Here is an 18,207-nt window from a genome sequence, read left to right as displayed (position 1 = left end):
GTGCTGGCACAGGTACAGATTGGGGGCAATATAAGGGATTAGCTGTTGCAGGCTCAGGTACATGGGGAAATATGGTGGCTGCTGGCACAGGTACACAGATGTTTGGGGCAATATGATGGATTTTTTTGGCTGCCGCTGGCATAGGTACACATTGGGGGTAACAATAAATGGATGTTTTGTCTTATGCTGGCACAGGTACAGATTGGGAGTTTGGGGTCAATCTGTGGGATTGAATGCCAGTGGTACAGGTACAAATGGGGATTATGGGGGTAATATGAGAGGTGCTGGCACAGGTACATGGGGCAATTTGAATGCTAAGGTGGGAAATTGTAATGCAGGACTGGCTGGGGGTGCACTGATTGAAGCTCCTGCCCAGGGTGCCAAAATACCTTGGCCCGACCCTGCAGGCACATATGTATATAAAGATATAAAAAAATATCATGTCGACATCATACATTGCTTTTACAAGACATGTACAGGTAGTTTTTCAGTTGAGTGTTTATTTCCCAGGTTGTGGAGCTGCCAGATGTCTCAGAGCTAACAGGCCGCTTAAAAAGAGGTCAAATGTCAACTGCCTATAGAACAACCCCTGTAACCCATGTGATCCTTACTGTATGACCATAACAAACCTAAGGACTGCCGCGGCTTTACCAAGAACCTTCACTGGCTACCAAGCAGCGCCTTCTACTGGTAAAAAACAAAAAAAGAAACCCGTAGCGCTAAGGCATTTCTACACGTGACTGCTATTTGTCGCCCATCTTTTACGTTCAGTCAAATTCTGAGAACAGGAAGTGACGCACGATCGTTCCTTCCTTTCTCACGCTGCTACGTGTGGCGTGGTCACCTGCGGATCTCGTTCTCTTGGGTACGGGAGTTTCACGAGAAATCATCGATGCCCGGGAAAGTTTATACCGATGAAATGGAGGGTAAAAGTATCAAGAAGAAGGTGAGAAAAGTGGGAGCGGCACGGAGGGTGTGGGGAGCGAGTCTGGGCAACCGCGCGTACACATGTAAACAACGTGCTGATAGGACTGCCATCTTCTCCTGCATGTGTGTATGTGCAATGTTTGTGTGTATGTATGTGTACACACACACACACATACATATTTTTTTTAAGTATTACTTTTGGATAGTATCACTTAATGGATCATAGAATGTAGATCTTTGTTACTTAATTGGTGTGTGTGTGTTTAGACTTTTTATTGGTCGATTTTTTTTTTTTAGTTGATAGTGAAAACCAGACAGGACAGGTCATGGAATTGTTCTAACTGACTAATTGTGCTCTAAAAGTAGGCATCTAAATCTTCTCACATTAGCTTGTTCCTAAAAAGTAAATGTTGCTTACCTTTCCATACTGTAGAAACTGACTGAAACTCCTCTACCCAAGTTAAAAAAGAGAAAAATGCAGAACGGGGAAACAGAAGATCTTGATTTGGAACATGTGACTGAATCCGTAAACGGAGAGATCAACAACAATAATCCGGTAACAGTATTTCTACTTGCGGTTATAGAAGTCCACTTAAAGGGGTTGTTCACCTTCAAACAACTCTTTTTTTCAGATAGATCACCAGAAATAACCACTTTTTCCAATTCTATTTTCTGTGTCAGAGTTTTTCTAATATTGAAGTGTAAAGTGTCATTTTTTTTTACCTTCTAAAGCAGCTCTTGGAGGGTAGGTCGCCGACCCTGTAAACTGTTCTAAATTGATACATTTAGTTGATACATTTGTTATCTCTGTCCCTGCTGAGCAGAATCTGGGTTTCATTACAGGCAGCTGTTAGAATTGATACAATAGTTGCTAATACTCCAGAGATGCTGCTGAGAAATGTATCCACAAAATGTTGCAAAATTGTAACAGTTTAAAGTGCGCCTGAATTACTGAGCTGCCAAACTCAAACACCAGGGACATTTAACTTTAAGCTTAGATTTTGGAAAAACAGTAAAAAATAAATATTGGAAAGTAATTGAAAAAAGTCCTTATTTCTGGGGAACAATCTAAAAACAACTGTTTGGAAGATGAACAACCCCTTTAATCAGCTGTCTTTTACATTGTTTCAAAAGACTCAGCCATCAGGGCAGAGGATGGAAAGGGACAGACAAACACTGCTTTCAATAGCAATACATATACAAATAACTTCAAACCACAAACAAATTGTAATTAATGTATATTGCTAAATTGTTTACAATTGTTTTCTTTTACTAAACCTAAAAAAAAAAATATATATACATAGCGACGTTTCGGGAGCATCTCGTTCCCTTTCTCAAGCACGGCTCTGCCACAGAGTATAACATACAAAGGCATCCATTTCTTGGAGCGTATTATCGCATAAAGACGGAAGTGACGTAGTCGCTCCCGAAACGTCGCTATGTATCGATTCTGAACAGATAAGTTGGCTGTAACTTACACATGCTTTTATTGCGTTTGAAATAAATGCTACGTTTTAATGAACATGAGTGCGACCCTGTTGGAATATTTATACATAAGTTTGGCGGATTGACTCACCGCTTATTGGGGAGACGCACCATCGGAAGATAACTTTATCACTAATACTGTGCATTACACGTGTTGGACTTTATATATATATATATATATATATATATATATATATACATATATATATATATACATATACATATACATATACATATACATATACATATACATATACATATACATATATAGGTTGACCTTCTCTTTAACTGCACATGCCCCTGTATCAGTGGTACGAGATGGTGACTGCCAGCCCTGCTGCGCAACTTTTTTTTTTTTTTTTTTTAATATGCATTTTTATAGCAGATACAAAGAAATCAACACTTTTGACAGTAGCAGTTCTCCTTTAATGAACGTAGCATAGTGCTTGTATATATGTTACTGTCATAACCAATAGTTGAATGATGAATAAACCTATACAATATTAATCTGCATTGGCATCTTTTGTTCCTTGCGTAAAATCACAAATAGGCCAAGATGCAGGCTATATGGCAAATTATTGTAGTTAACCGTTGGTTAGATGCTCATGTCATTTTACCAATCACAATTGATCTTAACCTATGGTGGATCTCTATGACCAAGTCATAGTTCTGCTATAGAAGGTATTTGTAATTAAAATAGGGTGCATTGTTAATTTGAAACCAGTGTTTTAGGTTGCAAAGCAGACTTAATTCCAGTCCCCTGTGAAAAAAGTTAAGAAACCCTGGCCTGGATAGCATCATCAGTTATGAAGGCTATCAAACTTTGTGTGCCCAGCTTAATTGTAAGAATGTGGTTTCTTATAACTATTTTTTTTTTTTTTTAAAGGATTTTATTTTTGCATTTTAAACATAAAAGAAAAACAATAAAAATTAACAATAAGAATAATAATCGTACTTGGCATTTGCAGAGAAGACTGGGTTCTCATAACTATTTTTAAATAGCTTTTTTTACATCCATTACTTTTTGTTGAGTCAGTTGAAGTAACATGCACTGTTGCACTGAAGTTATCATATTTTTAAAGTTATCTTATTTCCTGAGAAACTATAACATTGTTTCATTGCATCAATGTGCTGATAGACTCCCAAGCTGAAGAAGAATAAGAAGCCTGCACCGAAATCAGATCTCTCTGAAACCGCAGAACAATGTGATGGAGAGCAGCCAGATCCAAGCACTCCCACACCAAAGAAAGTTAAGAAGAAAAAAAAAGAGGGCAAGGAAGATTCAGATGCACAGGAAGAAACCAACATTTCTCTGTCGTCTCAGGGGGACCAATGTGATGGAGAGCAGCCAGATCCAAGCACTCCCACACCAAAGAAGATTAAGAAGAAAAAACTAAAAGAGGGCAAGGAAGATTCAGATGCACAGGAAGAAACAGACATATCTGAACCACAAATGAATGGCGTGAAGGTATTTAACTGATACTGTTTTATATGCTTGTGGTGTGTCCTGGGGTATTGTCTTCTGATTGTTATAACCTATTTTTCTTTCATATTTCCTTAAGTTGCTCTTGGATAGCATTCAGAGAGAAGATAATTATAGGAGAGGTAGACTGCAAATAAAGCTTACAATTATTATTAAATAGTATGCTAATTGGATGTATTTGTTTTTTGCCTAATGGAAATATTTTGCAGGGTATGTCCTTTCAGTTCCACCCTTGCTGATAAAAGCTGGTAACTCCTTCAAGAGCCAATACACTTATATGATTATTGCTCAAAATTGAATGCAATGAGGTATAGCCCAATGCATGGTAGTAGCATGTAATATTTGGAACCTGGCTAGAATCAAAGGAATTAGTCATAACATAAGCAAACAAAGCCCAAGCTATTTGACATTTTTCAGCAAGATTGTATATTTCATCTTTAAAACAATGGGGAGTTTGTAACCTAACTTACAATGTGTTTTGAGATCTCTGATCAGGATGAGTTAATTATAAGGGCTTTAATTAGCAAGTGTTATTTTTATAACTGCCTTCTTCTCCTCCCCCCACAATTATGTTGAAGGACCAATACATTAGAAAGTACTCGTTTCACAGTTTACATGGTTTAGTGCAAGAATTAACACTAGAAAAATAAATAGTTAATTCTAACTAGGCAAAAATTATATTTGGCATATGCCTATTTACTTGAACTTGTGCTGTACTTTTCCTCCCTACATTTTTTTTTATTTTATTTTTTTATATTTTATAGAGTGTTAAAAAATCTAAAAAGAACACAACAGGAGATGAACCAGCTCCTAAGAAAAGAAAAACAGATACATCAGAGATCACTGCAGCCAATGAGTGTGAAGAAAAGGAGTTAACCAAAGAGGAAGAGGTAAATGAGGCAATAGTCTCCTTGTATACTTGACAGACATGCAACTGGCTTTCCCTTTCAACTTGTGTCTCTAGGGAGGATTTGCAACACTGAGCTGGCAATGTAATCCCTACAGAGAGGTCTCCTTTTATTTTGGGAGTAACTGTGAGTGTCACTCTGCAGATAACTGTACCTGCCTCCCTGTATGCTGATGGCAATGCTATGGAAGACCAAATTGGACAATTTCTGCCCTAGATTTGTAAAGCAGCAATCAAATATTTGGCATTTAACATGCCAAGCAAGACTGTTCCTTAGTTGCTGCCAATTCTTTGAACCAAGAGAACCTGGAGGCTTAACATGCCCTTGGACAAGGACCTACTCTGAGTAGGGAGCTGACTTATTCAGTCAACACAAGATAGATTTGGATTAGTCAAACAGTTTGTCCCTGGGTCAGACAAAATAAGCGAAATAAGAAGCTGACTGATAGAATTATCTTATATTTATAAAGCACTAACCTATTCCGCAGTGTATATGGTTATCTGCAAATAGTAACTGAGAAAATGAGATCTTGTGTACACACTGTTAAATCTCTTTCTCTCCAATCACTTGGGGGACACAGGGACAGTGGGATTTAGCTAGTATCACTAGGAGGCAGGACACAACAATAAAAAGACTCTGGCTCCTCCCCCACTAGCTATACCCCTCCAGTAGGTGGAGCCCTAATCAGTTTGTACCAAAGGAATCAATAACATTTTAGAACATAACTTTGTCACATAGTAACCAAGGTTACCCAACCACGTCTGACAGGTAAGATAACCTCTATCCAGGTAGGGAAGCTCTGTGTCCCCAAGCGATTGGAGAGAAAGAGATTTCTCCTTCATCTGCTTGGGGGACACAGGGATGGTGGTGACATACCAAGCTGTCCCCTGAATTAGGGAGTGAAGGATAGGTCTATGTGGAAGATACCACTGTGGCTTGAAGTACCTTCTTTCGGAAGTGGGTGTCAGAAGCCGCAAAGGTGTCAAAATGGTAATATTTTTTAAAGGAGTGGATTGAAGTCCACGTAGCTGCTTTGCACAGCTGTTCCGCTGAGGCTTGTTTTCGGAAGGCCCAGAAAGTGCTCACCACCCTGGTTGAGTGTGCCTTGATTTTGAGGGGAAGTGTTTTGCCCCTTGAAGTATAGGCTCGTTGGATGGTTTGTTTTGGTGCTGACCCATGGGTAGAATGAAAAGGATTTCTGACTTGTGTATGTCATGGGTTCTGTGAAGGTAGAACTTGAAGGCCCAAATGGGGTCCAGTGTGTGTAATGTCCGTTCTTAGAGTTGGCTGGTGCAGCACAGAAAGTTAAAATTGTGATTTCTTGGTTTAAGTGGAAGGCTGACACCACTTTAGGAAGGAACGATGGTACAGTACGAAGTACTGCCCTGTCTGGATGGGAAGTGAGGAATGGAGTCTCACATGACAATGAGTTCAGATACTCTTTTTGCTGAAGCAACAGCTTTTTAAAATATTCTTTAAAAGTGAGAAACTGCAAGGAATGGAAGCCATGGGTTTGAACGGTAGCTCTTAAAGCGCTCTTAGAACCAAGGTGAGGTTCCACATAGGTACCAGAGCACGATTGAAGGGGCTACATGAGCTACTCCTTGCATGAAGTCTTACATCGGGTAAGAGAGCCAGATGTCTTTGGAATCGGATGGATAGAGCAGAGTTCTGTGATTTGAGAGACCCATGGATAGGCGATCCTGTAGGAATTCTAATAGCCAGGGAATGGAGAGGTGTTCGAAGTCCTTGTTTTTCTGGTAACACCATTGTTGATAGGTGTTCCACACCTGTGGTAATTTTTTGCTGAAAAGGGTTTTCATGCCACCCACATTACTTTCACCACCTCGACGGAAAAACCTTTACATTTCAGGATGTGGGCCTCGAACCACGCCTTCAGTCTCAGGATTGACTGGTTTGGATGGAGTATGGGACCTTGATGTAGAAGGGAGGAAGAATCCATGGTTCCTCTATCGAAAGGTTGAGTATGTCCGAAAACCACGCTCGTCTGGGCCACGTGGGGCTACGAGGATAAGTGTTGTCCTTCCTGATTGTTCTTGGTACGAGGGTTGGGAAGGCGTAGACGAGATGGAAGCTCCAGTTGGATGTTAGGGCGTCTGTGCCTAGTGCCAGGGTGTTCTGGTACCTGGCAAAGAATTTCTGTTCCTTTGGTTTTGGCATGTGTCTGAGGTCCACTTCCGGTATTCACCTCCTGGGTCTAACGACTGTCTGCTTCCCAGTTTAGAAGTCCCGGGATGTGGATTGCAGACAATAGGGTCTGGTTGGCTTCCGCCCACTGAAAGATGGATTTGACCTTGCTGAGTGCCGCTCTGCTTCTTGTTCCGCCCTGATGGTTTATTTAGGCTACTGCCGTGAAGTTGTCAGATCGGACCTTTACGGCTTGCCCTGCTAATTCCCTCTGCCAGTTCCATGAGGCCCAGATGGATTGCTCGTATTTCTAGAAGGTTGATTTGTAGAGTGCTCTCCTCCGGGGTCCATTGACCCTGTGCCTCGTGTCCTTCCAGTACTGTGCCCCAACCGGATAGACTTGCATCCGTCGTTAGCAGGCGCCACCATGTGTTACAGAGTAGTCTGCGAGAGGTTGCTTGTTCTCAGCCACCAGAGGAGAGATGCCCGTGTCTTGTTAGAGAGTCGGATCATCTGGAGTAATGACTTCCGTTTCCAGAATGATAGAATGTTCCACTGCAGTTCTCTTAGGTGGAACTGTGCAAAAGGTACTGCTTCTATTGTGGACACCATAACTCCCAGGACCTTCATGCAGAATCTGGTTGTGTGTGCTGGCTTCTCCAGTAGGGACTTGACCAGTGATTGTAAGTGGAGGGAGAGACACCTTCTAAGTCATGGTGTTGAAGTACATCCCTAGGAAAATTGAAAATTGGCTGGGAGTTAAGAGGGTTTGTCCCGGTTGATGCACCAACCCAGGTCCTGGAGAGTGGACATGGTAAAGTAAAGGACATGGTAAAGGGCCTGCTTGGCCTCCTGTGCTGAGGGTGCCTTGATTAGAATGTTGTCCAGGTACAGGGTGATCGATATTCCTGTGTTGCAGATCACTTCTCTAGCTGCTGCCATTATCTTTGTGAAGACCCGTGGTTCTGATGTCAGGCCGAATGGAAGTGCCGTGAACTGGTTGTGGCGGTTTTGAACAGCAAATCGTAAGCGTTTCTGATGGGGAAGGAAAATGGGTACATGTAGGTACGCTTCCTTTATGTAGAGGGATACCAGGAATTCATCTGGTGACATTGCTGCAATGATGAACAGACAGATAAATTTGTTCGGCTTCTTGACGACCATAACAGGGCAAAGAGATCCGTCCCTTTTGGGAACTGTGAACAGGTTTGAATAGTAGCCCTTGAAGCGTTCTCCGGATGGAACTGGGACGATCACTCCTGTCTGTAGAAGTTTGGAGATTAAGTCGCAGAATGCTTTGCGTTTGCTTTGTTCCTGGATATAAAGAAGCGATTAGGTGGGTTGGTCGAGAACTCCAGATGGTACCCTATGGTCACAATTTTGTGAACCCATGTTTCTTAGGAGAGTGAGCCAGTCATCTGTGACGTGTCGTAACCGCCCTCCTATGGCTACATGGTCTAAAGGAGTGGGTCGACCGTCATGCTGATGTGGGTTTGTCTGTGGTCTTGGTAAAGGGTTTTTGACCCTGCAAGGAAGATCTAAGCTTTTCTACCCAGGGGCCTCTCCCAGAGGATGACTGGCACGGAGGGATGTTCTTGTATTTTTGCTGTGTGAGCCACGAAAAAACTTCCGCAACCAAAAACACGATCATCCTTTTGTAGAGGGGAGTAAGGAATATTTTGGCGCCACTGCTAGGACCGTGTAGGCAGAAGTGTGCGGGTCCTCCCTATGATACGCTTCCGGGAACGCATGCGCACAAACTTGGGTGTGCACGCTTATACACTGTTGGCGCTAATTTTAAAGTAGAAGGGTGCCCCACGGCCGTTCTTTAACAGTCAATTAATGCAAAGAACTTGTAGAAGGGTGCCCTCACTGCCGTCTCCTATGCTGTCGCTCAGTGCAATAAGCCTGTTACTACGGAAATGACCCGTTGGTGAATTGAGCTAAGTGTTCGACTGGCTACTCCTGATTCTCCGGCCTATTCCCCTGACCGAGTTAAGTCCGGGTATAGCAGTTCAGTGGTGGAATGACCCTAGGGTATTTACGTGGTTTAGTCTAGGCATCCACCACATCATTCGGCCAGTTACCTCTCCCCCTTTGTGGAAAGGGAAGGGGTTAGGAAGACTGGATGGTCAGTGTCAGAATTACACAGCAGACCCCGAAGACAATCGCTGGGAGGTGTCAAGTAATAGCCACTACTCAGTGTAGGGGTTCTTAACCATCTGTAGTCAGGTGAAGGGGTTATCAGCTATAAGCCCATAAGATTTGTTCAAATCCGTTATTTCTCCTCCTACAGGAAATCAAGAAAGAAAAAATAGATGGTGACTTCTCAAAATTTCCAATCTCCAAGGATACCATTAAGAATTTACAAGGTAATGATTTTCTGAGGCTGTAAAATATCACAGTTGAAGTTGGTGTTTGCATAATGGTACCTATATGGAAAGAAATGCCCTAAAATCAAATACTGTGAAAAGTTAAGCTATGCGGTTTTACTGTAATGTAAGATTGTGACAACCCCAAATGCCATCATAAATGCAAATAACACTCTGCACTGTTTCTGTCATGATTTGTACAGCTAAAGGCGTGACCTATCTGTTTCCAATTCAATCCAAAACATTCCACACTGTTTACAGTGGCAAAGATGTTGTGGTCCAGGCCCGTACAGGCACAGGGAAAACATTCTCGTTTGGTATTCCATTAGTGGAGAGGCTAAGTGAAGACCAGCAGCCGTTGGCTAGAGGACGGGCACCTAGGGTAAGAGTTTCCGAGGGCTTTCCTGTGTATACAGTATACCTTTCCTTCATCCCAAATAATTCCATAAAATATTTTGTATATATGCACAACTTTTTCATTTGTACATAGGAACTGTAAGAGTTGCAAAAGTATTAATTTAGGAAACCTTAGACTCTGGGTTTGCTTCAGTCCAGAACTTTAAATTGATTGCCCTTGCCTTAAAGACCCATAAATATAAAATTTCTGAATTTGACCTTGCTCCTTTCTTAAATAGCAAGAGTACTACAGTCCCGGAACAGAATGTAGAAATGAGGAGATCTTAAGATCTGTTAACATACAAATGGTGGAGGCAACTTGTCACCTGTCCAAAGTGAATTTCTATTGGGGGATACTTGTAATGGGCCCACTTTTAATTCAAAAAAGGCATTTTTAAACTTTAAGAGCATTGTATTTTCTATGTTAGGCAAGAGACGTCAATTTGTAGACATCTAGCAATGATAAGATATCCATAATATTTTATTTTAACCACGTTTCCACTGTCTTAAAGAATAAGTATTCAGTTTAAAAAAAAAAAAAATGACTTGCTTCTTTCCCCTAGGTAATAATCCTTACTCCTACCAGAGAGCTAGCTATTCAGATAACAAATGAACTCCGCAGCATGACTAAAAAGCTGAAGGTTGCCTGTTTTTACGGAGGAACACCATATCAACAACAAGGTAACAGAGGCTTTTACATGATTGGTTTCATGTCAAATTCAGGCTCTCTTTCTGACTTGTATCACAGAATGCTACATTTACTTGGCGATCTCTTAACATTCCATATAGGAATGTTAAGAATTGGTTTTAATATTCAGGAATAACATTTAGCTGGAACCATATTGAACAGTTTGTGGTATCCCAAAATAATTGGTAAATACCAGTGGTCCCCTTTGGCTTTGCCAACCTACCCCATGCTATTTTAATAATTCTGTTAAAATAAAAAGACCTTAACTGTTAAGAGGACAACTGACTTAAGTCTTGGTATGTTGTATAACATTGGAGCCTACTTTTTAACATTTGCTTTAAAACTATCTATCTATCCAGCAATGTTTGTTATATAGTGAATAAAGTACCCCCTCTTTTAAATTATAAGGATATTATGTCACCGAAGAGTTTCATGACCATATAAAAACACAAGGCCGAGTGTTTTTATACAGTTCATGGAACTCCGAGGTAACTTCTAATATCCTCATATTTTGCAACTGGGGATACTTTATTATAATACACAAATTTTAGTGAGTCATGTGACAGAAATGACATCAGAACTCACCGTTTAAGGATATCATTTACAAGATAGTCATAGCTTTTGTGTATTATATATCTATATAATATATATCTAAATACTGTTTAGTTTCCCAAAGAATCTGGATCTTGAGACTTTTTTTTTTTTTTTTCTATTGTAGTTTTTGCCATTAAGGATGGAATTGACTTCTTAGTTGGAACCCCTGGCCGCATAAGAGATCTTGTCCAAAACTACCGCTTGGACCTTACAGTTTTAAAGCATGTGGTACTTGATGAAGTTGACATGATGTTTGATATGGGCTTCTCCGAACAAGTTGAGGAAATATTATCAGTTCGCTACAAACCTGGTATGTTTCAGATCTTTTAATGCTTTTTTGGCAAGAAGAGAGAGTTTATTGACTAAATTCATTTTTTGAGTTAATGTAATTAATAACACAGCTCTCTGATTGGTCAGTAAGAGCTTGTGGACCTGAAAGTAATTCTGCAAATTTACCTTCAGGCTGTTGAAAAGCATCTCAGGGCAGGACTCCACGGACGATTCCGACACGATGCATGTCCGATGTGACGCCTGCGTTTTTGCGCAGCGGAATTGTCCGTGGAGTCCTGCCCTTATGGCCACAGGCTGATTCTTGACCTGCAGATGAATGCAGACTGAGTGAGCCAATATGATGGCTCCTGTGTCTGCATCAGTAGTCACTGTGTCGTCCTTGGTGCACACATGAAGTGGATTTTGGCATGGAAACACGCGAGTATAAATTGTTTGCACCAAAATCCACTCTTTGCTTCTGCACCCAGGCCAACAGTGCTTTTCTGTGGAGACACAGGAGCCAGTATAGGTCAGTGGATCTGCTAATTCGTGGCCTGCTGAGAACCAGCATTAACCTATGGGGCCACTTGAGGAAAAAAAAACTGATGTTTATACTTTATTATAGTACAACAGTCTACTTATATGTTTTAATTCTACTTTTTTTGAAGATCCTGAAGAAAATCCCCAGACTCTCCTGTTCTCTGCAACATGTCCAGACTGGATGTACAACGTGGCTAAAAAATATATGAGAAAACAATATGAAAAAGTTGACTTAGTTGGACATAGAAGTCAGAAGGCTGCCATCACTGTTGAGGTCAGTGGCCTTTTAACATTTGCCCCATATAAGTGGCGCAAATACAGCCGTAAAATTGCTTTAACTAAAGAATATATTGGGCTGAGCTTTTTCAGTTAGTCAGATTTCCTTGTGGCTGCTTGTGCATTGTTTTTTCAAAACTTGCGTCCTGAAAATGCAATTGTCAGCATTCCAGGGAAAATGGAATTGCTGCAACTGTAATTCTCTTTGCACAACACTTTAATTTTAGGTTTCAGTTTGCTCTTTGGGTCTTTATTAACCCAAATAGATTTCTTTTATTATAGATATATATTTGTTCCCAAAGCATTCATATTAATTGTATTTAATCATTTCTTTTTTTTTTCCCCTTTCACTTAAAGCATTTGGCCATTGAGTGCAACAGGTCCCAGAAGGCAGCAGTCCTTGGAGATATAGTTCAGGTGTACAGTGGAAGCCACGGAAAAACTATTATCTTTTGTGATTCAAAATTACAAGCTCACGAATTATCCACAAACTGTGGATCATTAAAACAGGTCAGAATAATAGTTGTATTTGTATGTATATGGTCGTATAGTTGTAATATATATCGCTTACCCAAAACCCCAGGACGGTGCTCATGTCTGCTGAAAACTGCACTGGCCTTGGTCTCTGGTAAGCCACTGTAATCACTAGAAAGTGCCTAACAAATTGTCACCCCTCGGTTATTATACCTTTCGTTATCCTTTAAGTAGAATATAGGTCTTTTTCATTCCTGTAGAACTGTTTTACTGGAGCTGTTCTGGTAAATTCCATAAAATAACTTTTTTAAAAATCTGCTTGCAGTCTGCCAAACCATTACATGGGGATCTCCAGCAGAAGGAAAGGGAAGTTGTCTTGAAGGGTTTCAGGCAGGGAACATTTGAAGTTCTTATTGCGACCAATGTAGCAGCTCGTGGACTAGATATCCCAGAAGTTGACCTTGTAGTATTGTACTCTGCACCAAAGGTAAAGCCTAATCCTTTCCAAATGTTTTGAAAGTGTTTTTTTGTTCTTTATAGGCTGTCGTAGGATCCTCATAATTACATTCCGACTTGTCTTGCATATATATGTTAACATTGAACAATATTATAATGTGTAAAACCCACACTTAAAGGAGAACTAAACTCTAAATATATAATATATATTAATAGCTAAAAATGCCATATCTTATATACTGAACTTATCGCACCAGCGTAAAATTTTAGCTTCTCAATAGCAACAATGATCCAGGACTTCAAACTTGTCACAGGGAGTCACCATCTTGGAAAGGGTCTTCGAAGTGTCACTCAGTGGGCTCTGAGCAGCTGTTGAGAATCTAAGCTTAGGGGTCGTCACAAATTATCAAGCAGAAAATGAAGTTGTCCTGTAATATAAGATGATGCAGTTTCTGTGAAAGTTGTGGACAAAACAGGCTCCAAACCGCAGAATCTTTGCTGCAAGGTTTAATAAACCTTGCAGCAAAGATTCTGCGGTTTGGAGCCTGTTTTGTCCACAACTTTCACAGAAACTGCAGACATTTGGCTTCTAAGAGGGACAGAAGCAGTGGCACAGGCAGGTAATGGTGTAATTGGTATCAACCCACTTTATTTCAATATAAGATGATGCTACAGGGCTAATAATTACATTTTGATGCTAGTTGCACTGGATTATGTGCTGCCATGTAGTAATTATCTGTATTAATGACTAATCAGCCTTATATTGTGACATTTTTATTCTATGTTTACTGTATCTTGTGAGTGGGTCCCTAAGCTCAGTAAGTGACAGCAGCACAGAGCATGTGCAGTGAATCAGCAGAAAAGAAAATGGAGAGCTACTGGGGCATCTTTGGAGACACAGATCTTTAATGCTAAAGGGGTTCTTAAAAGAAGTAGAATTTGCATAAAACAATGCTAACTATAAAAACTCTTCACAGGAAGCAGATGCTTATGTTCATCGATCAGGACGTACAGGAAGAGCTGGACGCACAGGTGTCTGCATATCCCTTTATGAACCATGGGAAAAGCATTATCTCAGGAATGTGGAGAGGAGCACGGTATGTACATAAATTATCATGTGCTCATAAGAAAGATGTAACAAACCAATATAGTCATCATTCAGATCTGAGCATGTGCTGACCAATAGAAGTGTTTTTTTCTGTTCATGTTCATATGTTTGGATGCCATTAAAAAAATATATTTTTCAGGGAATCACATTCAAACGTGTTGGAATACCTTCCTTAATGAATGTCGCCAAATCATCCAGTGCTGATGCAATAAAGTAATTATTTTTGCTTTTATACTTACTTTTATTTTATATGCTTTTTATTTATTTATTTTTTGCTTTTATTATCTCAATGGAATGACAATATATATGCTGTTTGTGCGTTGGAGACAATTGCTTTTTCAGCAAGACCTTATCATTAATAAAGCATCAGAATTGGAGCTAGTTTCACCATAAAGGAAAGGCAATGATTATGGATTTGCATTTGTAGCCTTATATTTGCCAGTTTCCTATGAGGGTTCAGCCCTCCTGCCTGTTATCATTCAATCTCGCTTTATTCACTGACTGAAGGAATATGATGTACATGACCCTAGGTAATTGGGACGGGAGCTGAGTGACACACAGAATGACGGCTAGCTCATTATTTTCACACTGAAGCATTCTAGTTTTATTTCTTATTTCTACTCTGGTTTTACAAGTACTTTCTCACAAATGAGACGTTTGTTTTTGTTGAAACTTGTTCAATAGAGAACCTTGTTGAGAACCTGTGATCTCAAGCTGTTGGTAGCTTTGAAAAGCAACACAATACAATTTACTAAAGCAAATGCTTTGGATTCTAGAAGATACTATACTTAGTTTTGTTTTATGCTTTTTATTTTTAACAAAAGTGACTGGATAAATAAAAATCTTGCTGTTTTCGTTAGGTCATTGGATACAGTTCCAGCTGATGTAATTGAGCATTTTAAAGAATACGCCCAGGAGCTGATTGAGAAGAAGGGTGCATTAACTGCCCTAGCTGCAGCTTTAGCTCACATATCTGGGGCGACGTCCATTAAACAGCGATCTTTGCTCAACATGGAAGCGGTATGGCAATTTGCACTTTCTGTATTTATTAGTAAGTCTTTCTCCTAGAATCTGCAGCAGAGCTCTGCTCTAGTGTACATACATGGTAGCATTAAAATGGGATGTAAAATACATTGCAAGTAAGTAGGGATGCACCGAAGCCAGGATTCGGTTCGGGATTCGGCCTTTTTCAGTAGGATTCGGCCGAATCTTTCTGCCTGGCCAATCCAAATCCTAATTTGCATATCCAAATTAGGATTCGGTAAGGTATTTGGCCGAATCTTTCACAATGATACGGGGGTTCAGCCGAATCCAAAATAGTGGATTCGGTGCATCCCTACTAGTAAGATGCCCAACAACTCCCTGCACCTTCAACAACTTTAAGCTATTGGTAGGCTGCTGGGGATCATGGTACAGCCATTTATGGTTTGTGCAACAATGAGGTACCCTCTTCCAAAGAAAAAAATTAGATGTGGTCCGCAATACCACCACTTGCTGCTAATGTAAAACTTTCTAAAGCACCCTTAAACCAGAAGAAAAACTGCCAACCGGTTAATACATTTTTGCTTCAGTTCATAATCGTTGGTTCCTGATAACGGATCGGCACTAATTTCTTTACATCTTTAGGGCTACATGACAATAACATTGAAGAGCTCAGTACCCATTCACAACTTAAGCTATGCATGGCGATCAATTAAAGAACAACTGGGTGAAGATGTCGATTCTAAAATCCATAGAATGTGTCTACTAAAGGATTCCATGGTAAGGGGAATATTCTCAAATATTTTCCATATGAGAAATGTGGTTACTAGTATGAAAACCATTTAATGCTTAATTTTTCGTGTTTGTTTGTGGCAGCTACTTTACTAGTATGCCATAATTAGACTAATAACCCTTCTCTTCTACAAACGTTTCCCAAATATGTCTTTCAGTTGCCACAGGTCACTTTAAAGGAGAACTAAAGCCTAACCAGAAGTAGGGTAGACATGTTGTACATTATGTTTTGGGCTTATGTACCAGCCCAAGGCAACCACTGCCCTTTAGTTCTGTCTCTCCAAAGATGCCTCAGTAGCTCCCCATCTTCTTTTCTACTGATTTACTGCCCATGCTCTGTGCTGCTGTCACTCACCGAGCTTAGGGACCCACTCATAATATACAGTACACATATTATATAAATGTAACAAAATAAGGCTGATTAGTAATTAATACAGATAATTACTACATGGCAGCAAAGAAACAAGTGCAATTAGCATGAGAATTTAATAATCAGCCCTGTAGCATCAGCTTATATTACAGGCCAACCTCATTTTCTGCTTGATAATTTGTGACGACCCCTAAGCTTAGCTTCTCAACAGCTGCTCAGAGCCCACTGAGCTTGTGAGTGTCACAGATACTTTCCAAGACGTTGACCCCCTGTGTAAGGTTTAAAGTCCTGGATCATTGCTGCTATTGAGAAGTTGAAACTTTAGGCAAGTGCAATAAGTTCTGTATATAAAATATTTCATTTTTAGCCACATTCAATTTTAGGGTTTAGTTCTCCTTTAAATATATGAACAGAAAGAAAACACAAATTTTAATGTATTTTAGGAAGCTAGGCCAATAAATACTTTTATACTCCAGTGCAAATATTCAGTTAGTAGTAATATTTCTTTAACCCCCTCAAGTTATGTAATATATACAGAAGAGTGCTACTGTATTTATCTTTTAAATGAAACAATTTTTTTTTTTTCAGGGTGTGTGTTTTGATGTCCGTTCTGAAGACTTGCAGTCAATGCAGGTAAGTTTCATCTGTATTAATGGATTAGTAGCAGCAAAAAGTTAGTGTGGGGCTTTTTTGTTTTTTCATTTGAAGGTTATACACTGGCCAAACGTGCCCAACTTGCTTTCAGACTACCCCCCAATCCCGTTTGGGGACCGCCGAGCTGGGAAGAATGACAAGCCTTAATAAAGTTTCTTGCGCACTTGATTTTAAGTGGCACTGAACAAAATGTTCCCCATCTCATTGAGACTTATGTAACAAGATAGCATTATTTTTAACAGGAGAGCTGGTCAGATACAAGGCGGTGGCAATTTACAATCACAACTGAATTACCTGAAATTCAAGAATCTGAAAGAAGCTTTGATGGTCCAAGGAACAGAAGTTTTGGAGGAAGAGGGAGGAGACCTTTTGACAGAAGAAATAATTCCAGAAATTCATCGGGCGGAGGAGGAGGACGACGAGGCAGAAGTGGAGGATTTAGAAGGGGCCGTTAGTGACTCCAAACATCCCAACTTTTTTAATACACCGCCATGTTCATATATATTCCTTCTTAAAGTAACTTAAGACATATCATATGCAATGTAAAACTGTGTACTTAGCCCCTATTAAAATCTATCTGTTAAAATGTCTTTGTTTCAATTACTTTGAGTATAGGACCATATGGAATCCCCCCTTCCTTTTACCTGCAACTGCATAGTAAGAATTACTGTTAGCTGACAGCAGAATCACATTGTTCCTACCTTTTAGCAGCAGCAACGTAAGACACCCTCCAAATTAAGCCAACGCACAAGGTTTTATTTGCTACGTTTAAAGGAATTTTTCAGTATAAAAACTGGGTAAATAGTCTGTGCAAAATAAATGTTTCTAATGTAGTTAGCCGAATATGTAATGTATAAAGGCTGGAGTGACTGTCTAACAGAACATTACTTCAGCTCTTGGTTTCCACTGATTGGTTACCAGACAGTGACTTGAGGGGGGACCACATAGGTCATAACTGTTGCTTTTGAATCTGTGCTGAATGCTAAGGATCAATTGAAAACTCACTGAACAGTTATGTCCCATGTGCCCCCCTTAAAGGAGAATTTAACAGTTTAGACAACCCCCCCCCCCCCCGGTAATGCCCCTAATTTTATACTTACCCCTCGTTGCAGATTCAGGCATCGGACTTCACGCAGCCATCTTCTAGGTCGTGTCTTTTTCCGGCGTTTCTGTAATTTCCGTCCATTTCGGGGCATGCGCAGTTGTCGCAAACCATTAATTGCTCCAACTGCGCATGCGCCACTTCTCTGGTCTCCCACTGGCAGCCTACAGCAGGCTCTGTTTG

The 18,207-nt window shown here is 40.2% G+C and overlaps 1 protein-coding gene across 1 annotated transcript; it reads left to right on the top strand.

Annotated features, from left to right (window-relative positions):
- The first annotated feature begins 818 nt into the window (after positions 1-818).
- ddx21.L (DEAD-box helicase 21 L homeolog) lies at positions 819-17,506 on the top strand. Its single transcript, NM_001088564.1, is given in 17 exon segments — positions 819-946; positions 1,361-1,483; positions 3,551-3,880; positions 4,660-4,785; positions 9,248-9,323; positions 9,527-9,705; positions 10,283-10,400; positions 11,126-11,311; positions 11,940-12,085; positions 12,445-12,597; positions 12,887-13,048; positions 13,995-14,114; positions 14,265-14,338; positions 14,986-15,145; positions 15,752-15,886; positions 16,857-16,901; positions 17,165-17,506. Coding segments are annotated over 17 exon segments (2,400 nt in total). The 5' UTR covers positions 819-892; the 3' UTR covers positions 17,378-17,506.
- The last annotated feature ends 701 nt before the right edge of the window (positions 17,507-18,207 follow it).

The sequence above is a fragment of the Xenopus laevis genome, chromosome 7L, assembly GCF_017654675.1.
Source record: "Xenopus laevis strain J_2021 chromosome 7L, Xenopus_laevis_v10.1, whole genome shotgun sequence".
NCBI lineage: Eukaryota > Metazoa > Chordata > Amphibia > Anura > Pipidae > Xenopus > Xenopus laevis.
Note: the sequence above shows the minus strand (reverse complement) of the source record. Positions and strands in the feature narration are given on the sequence as shown.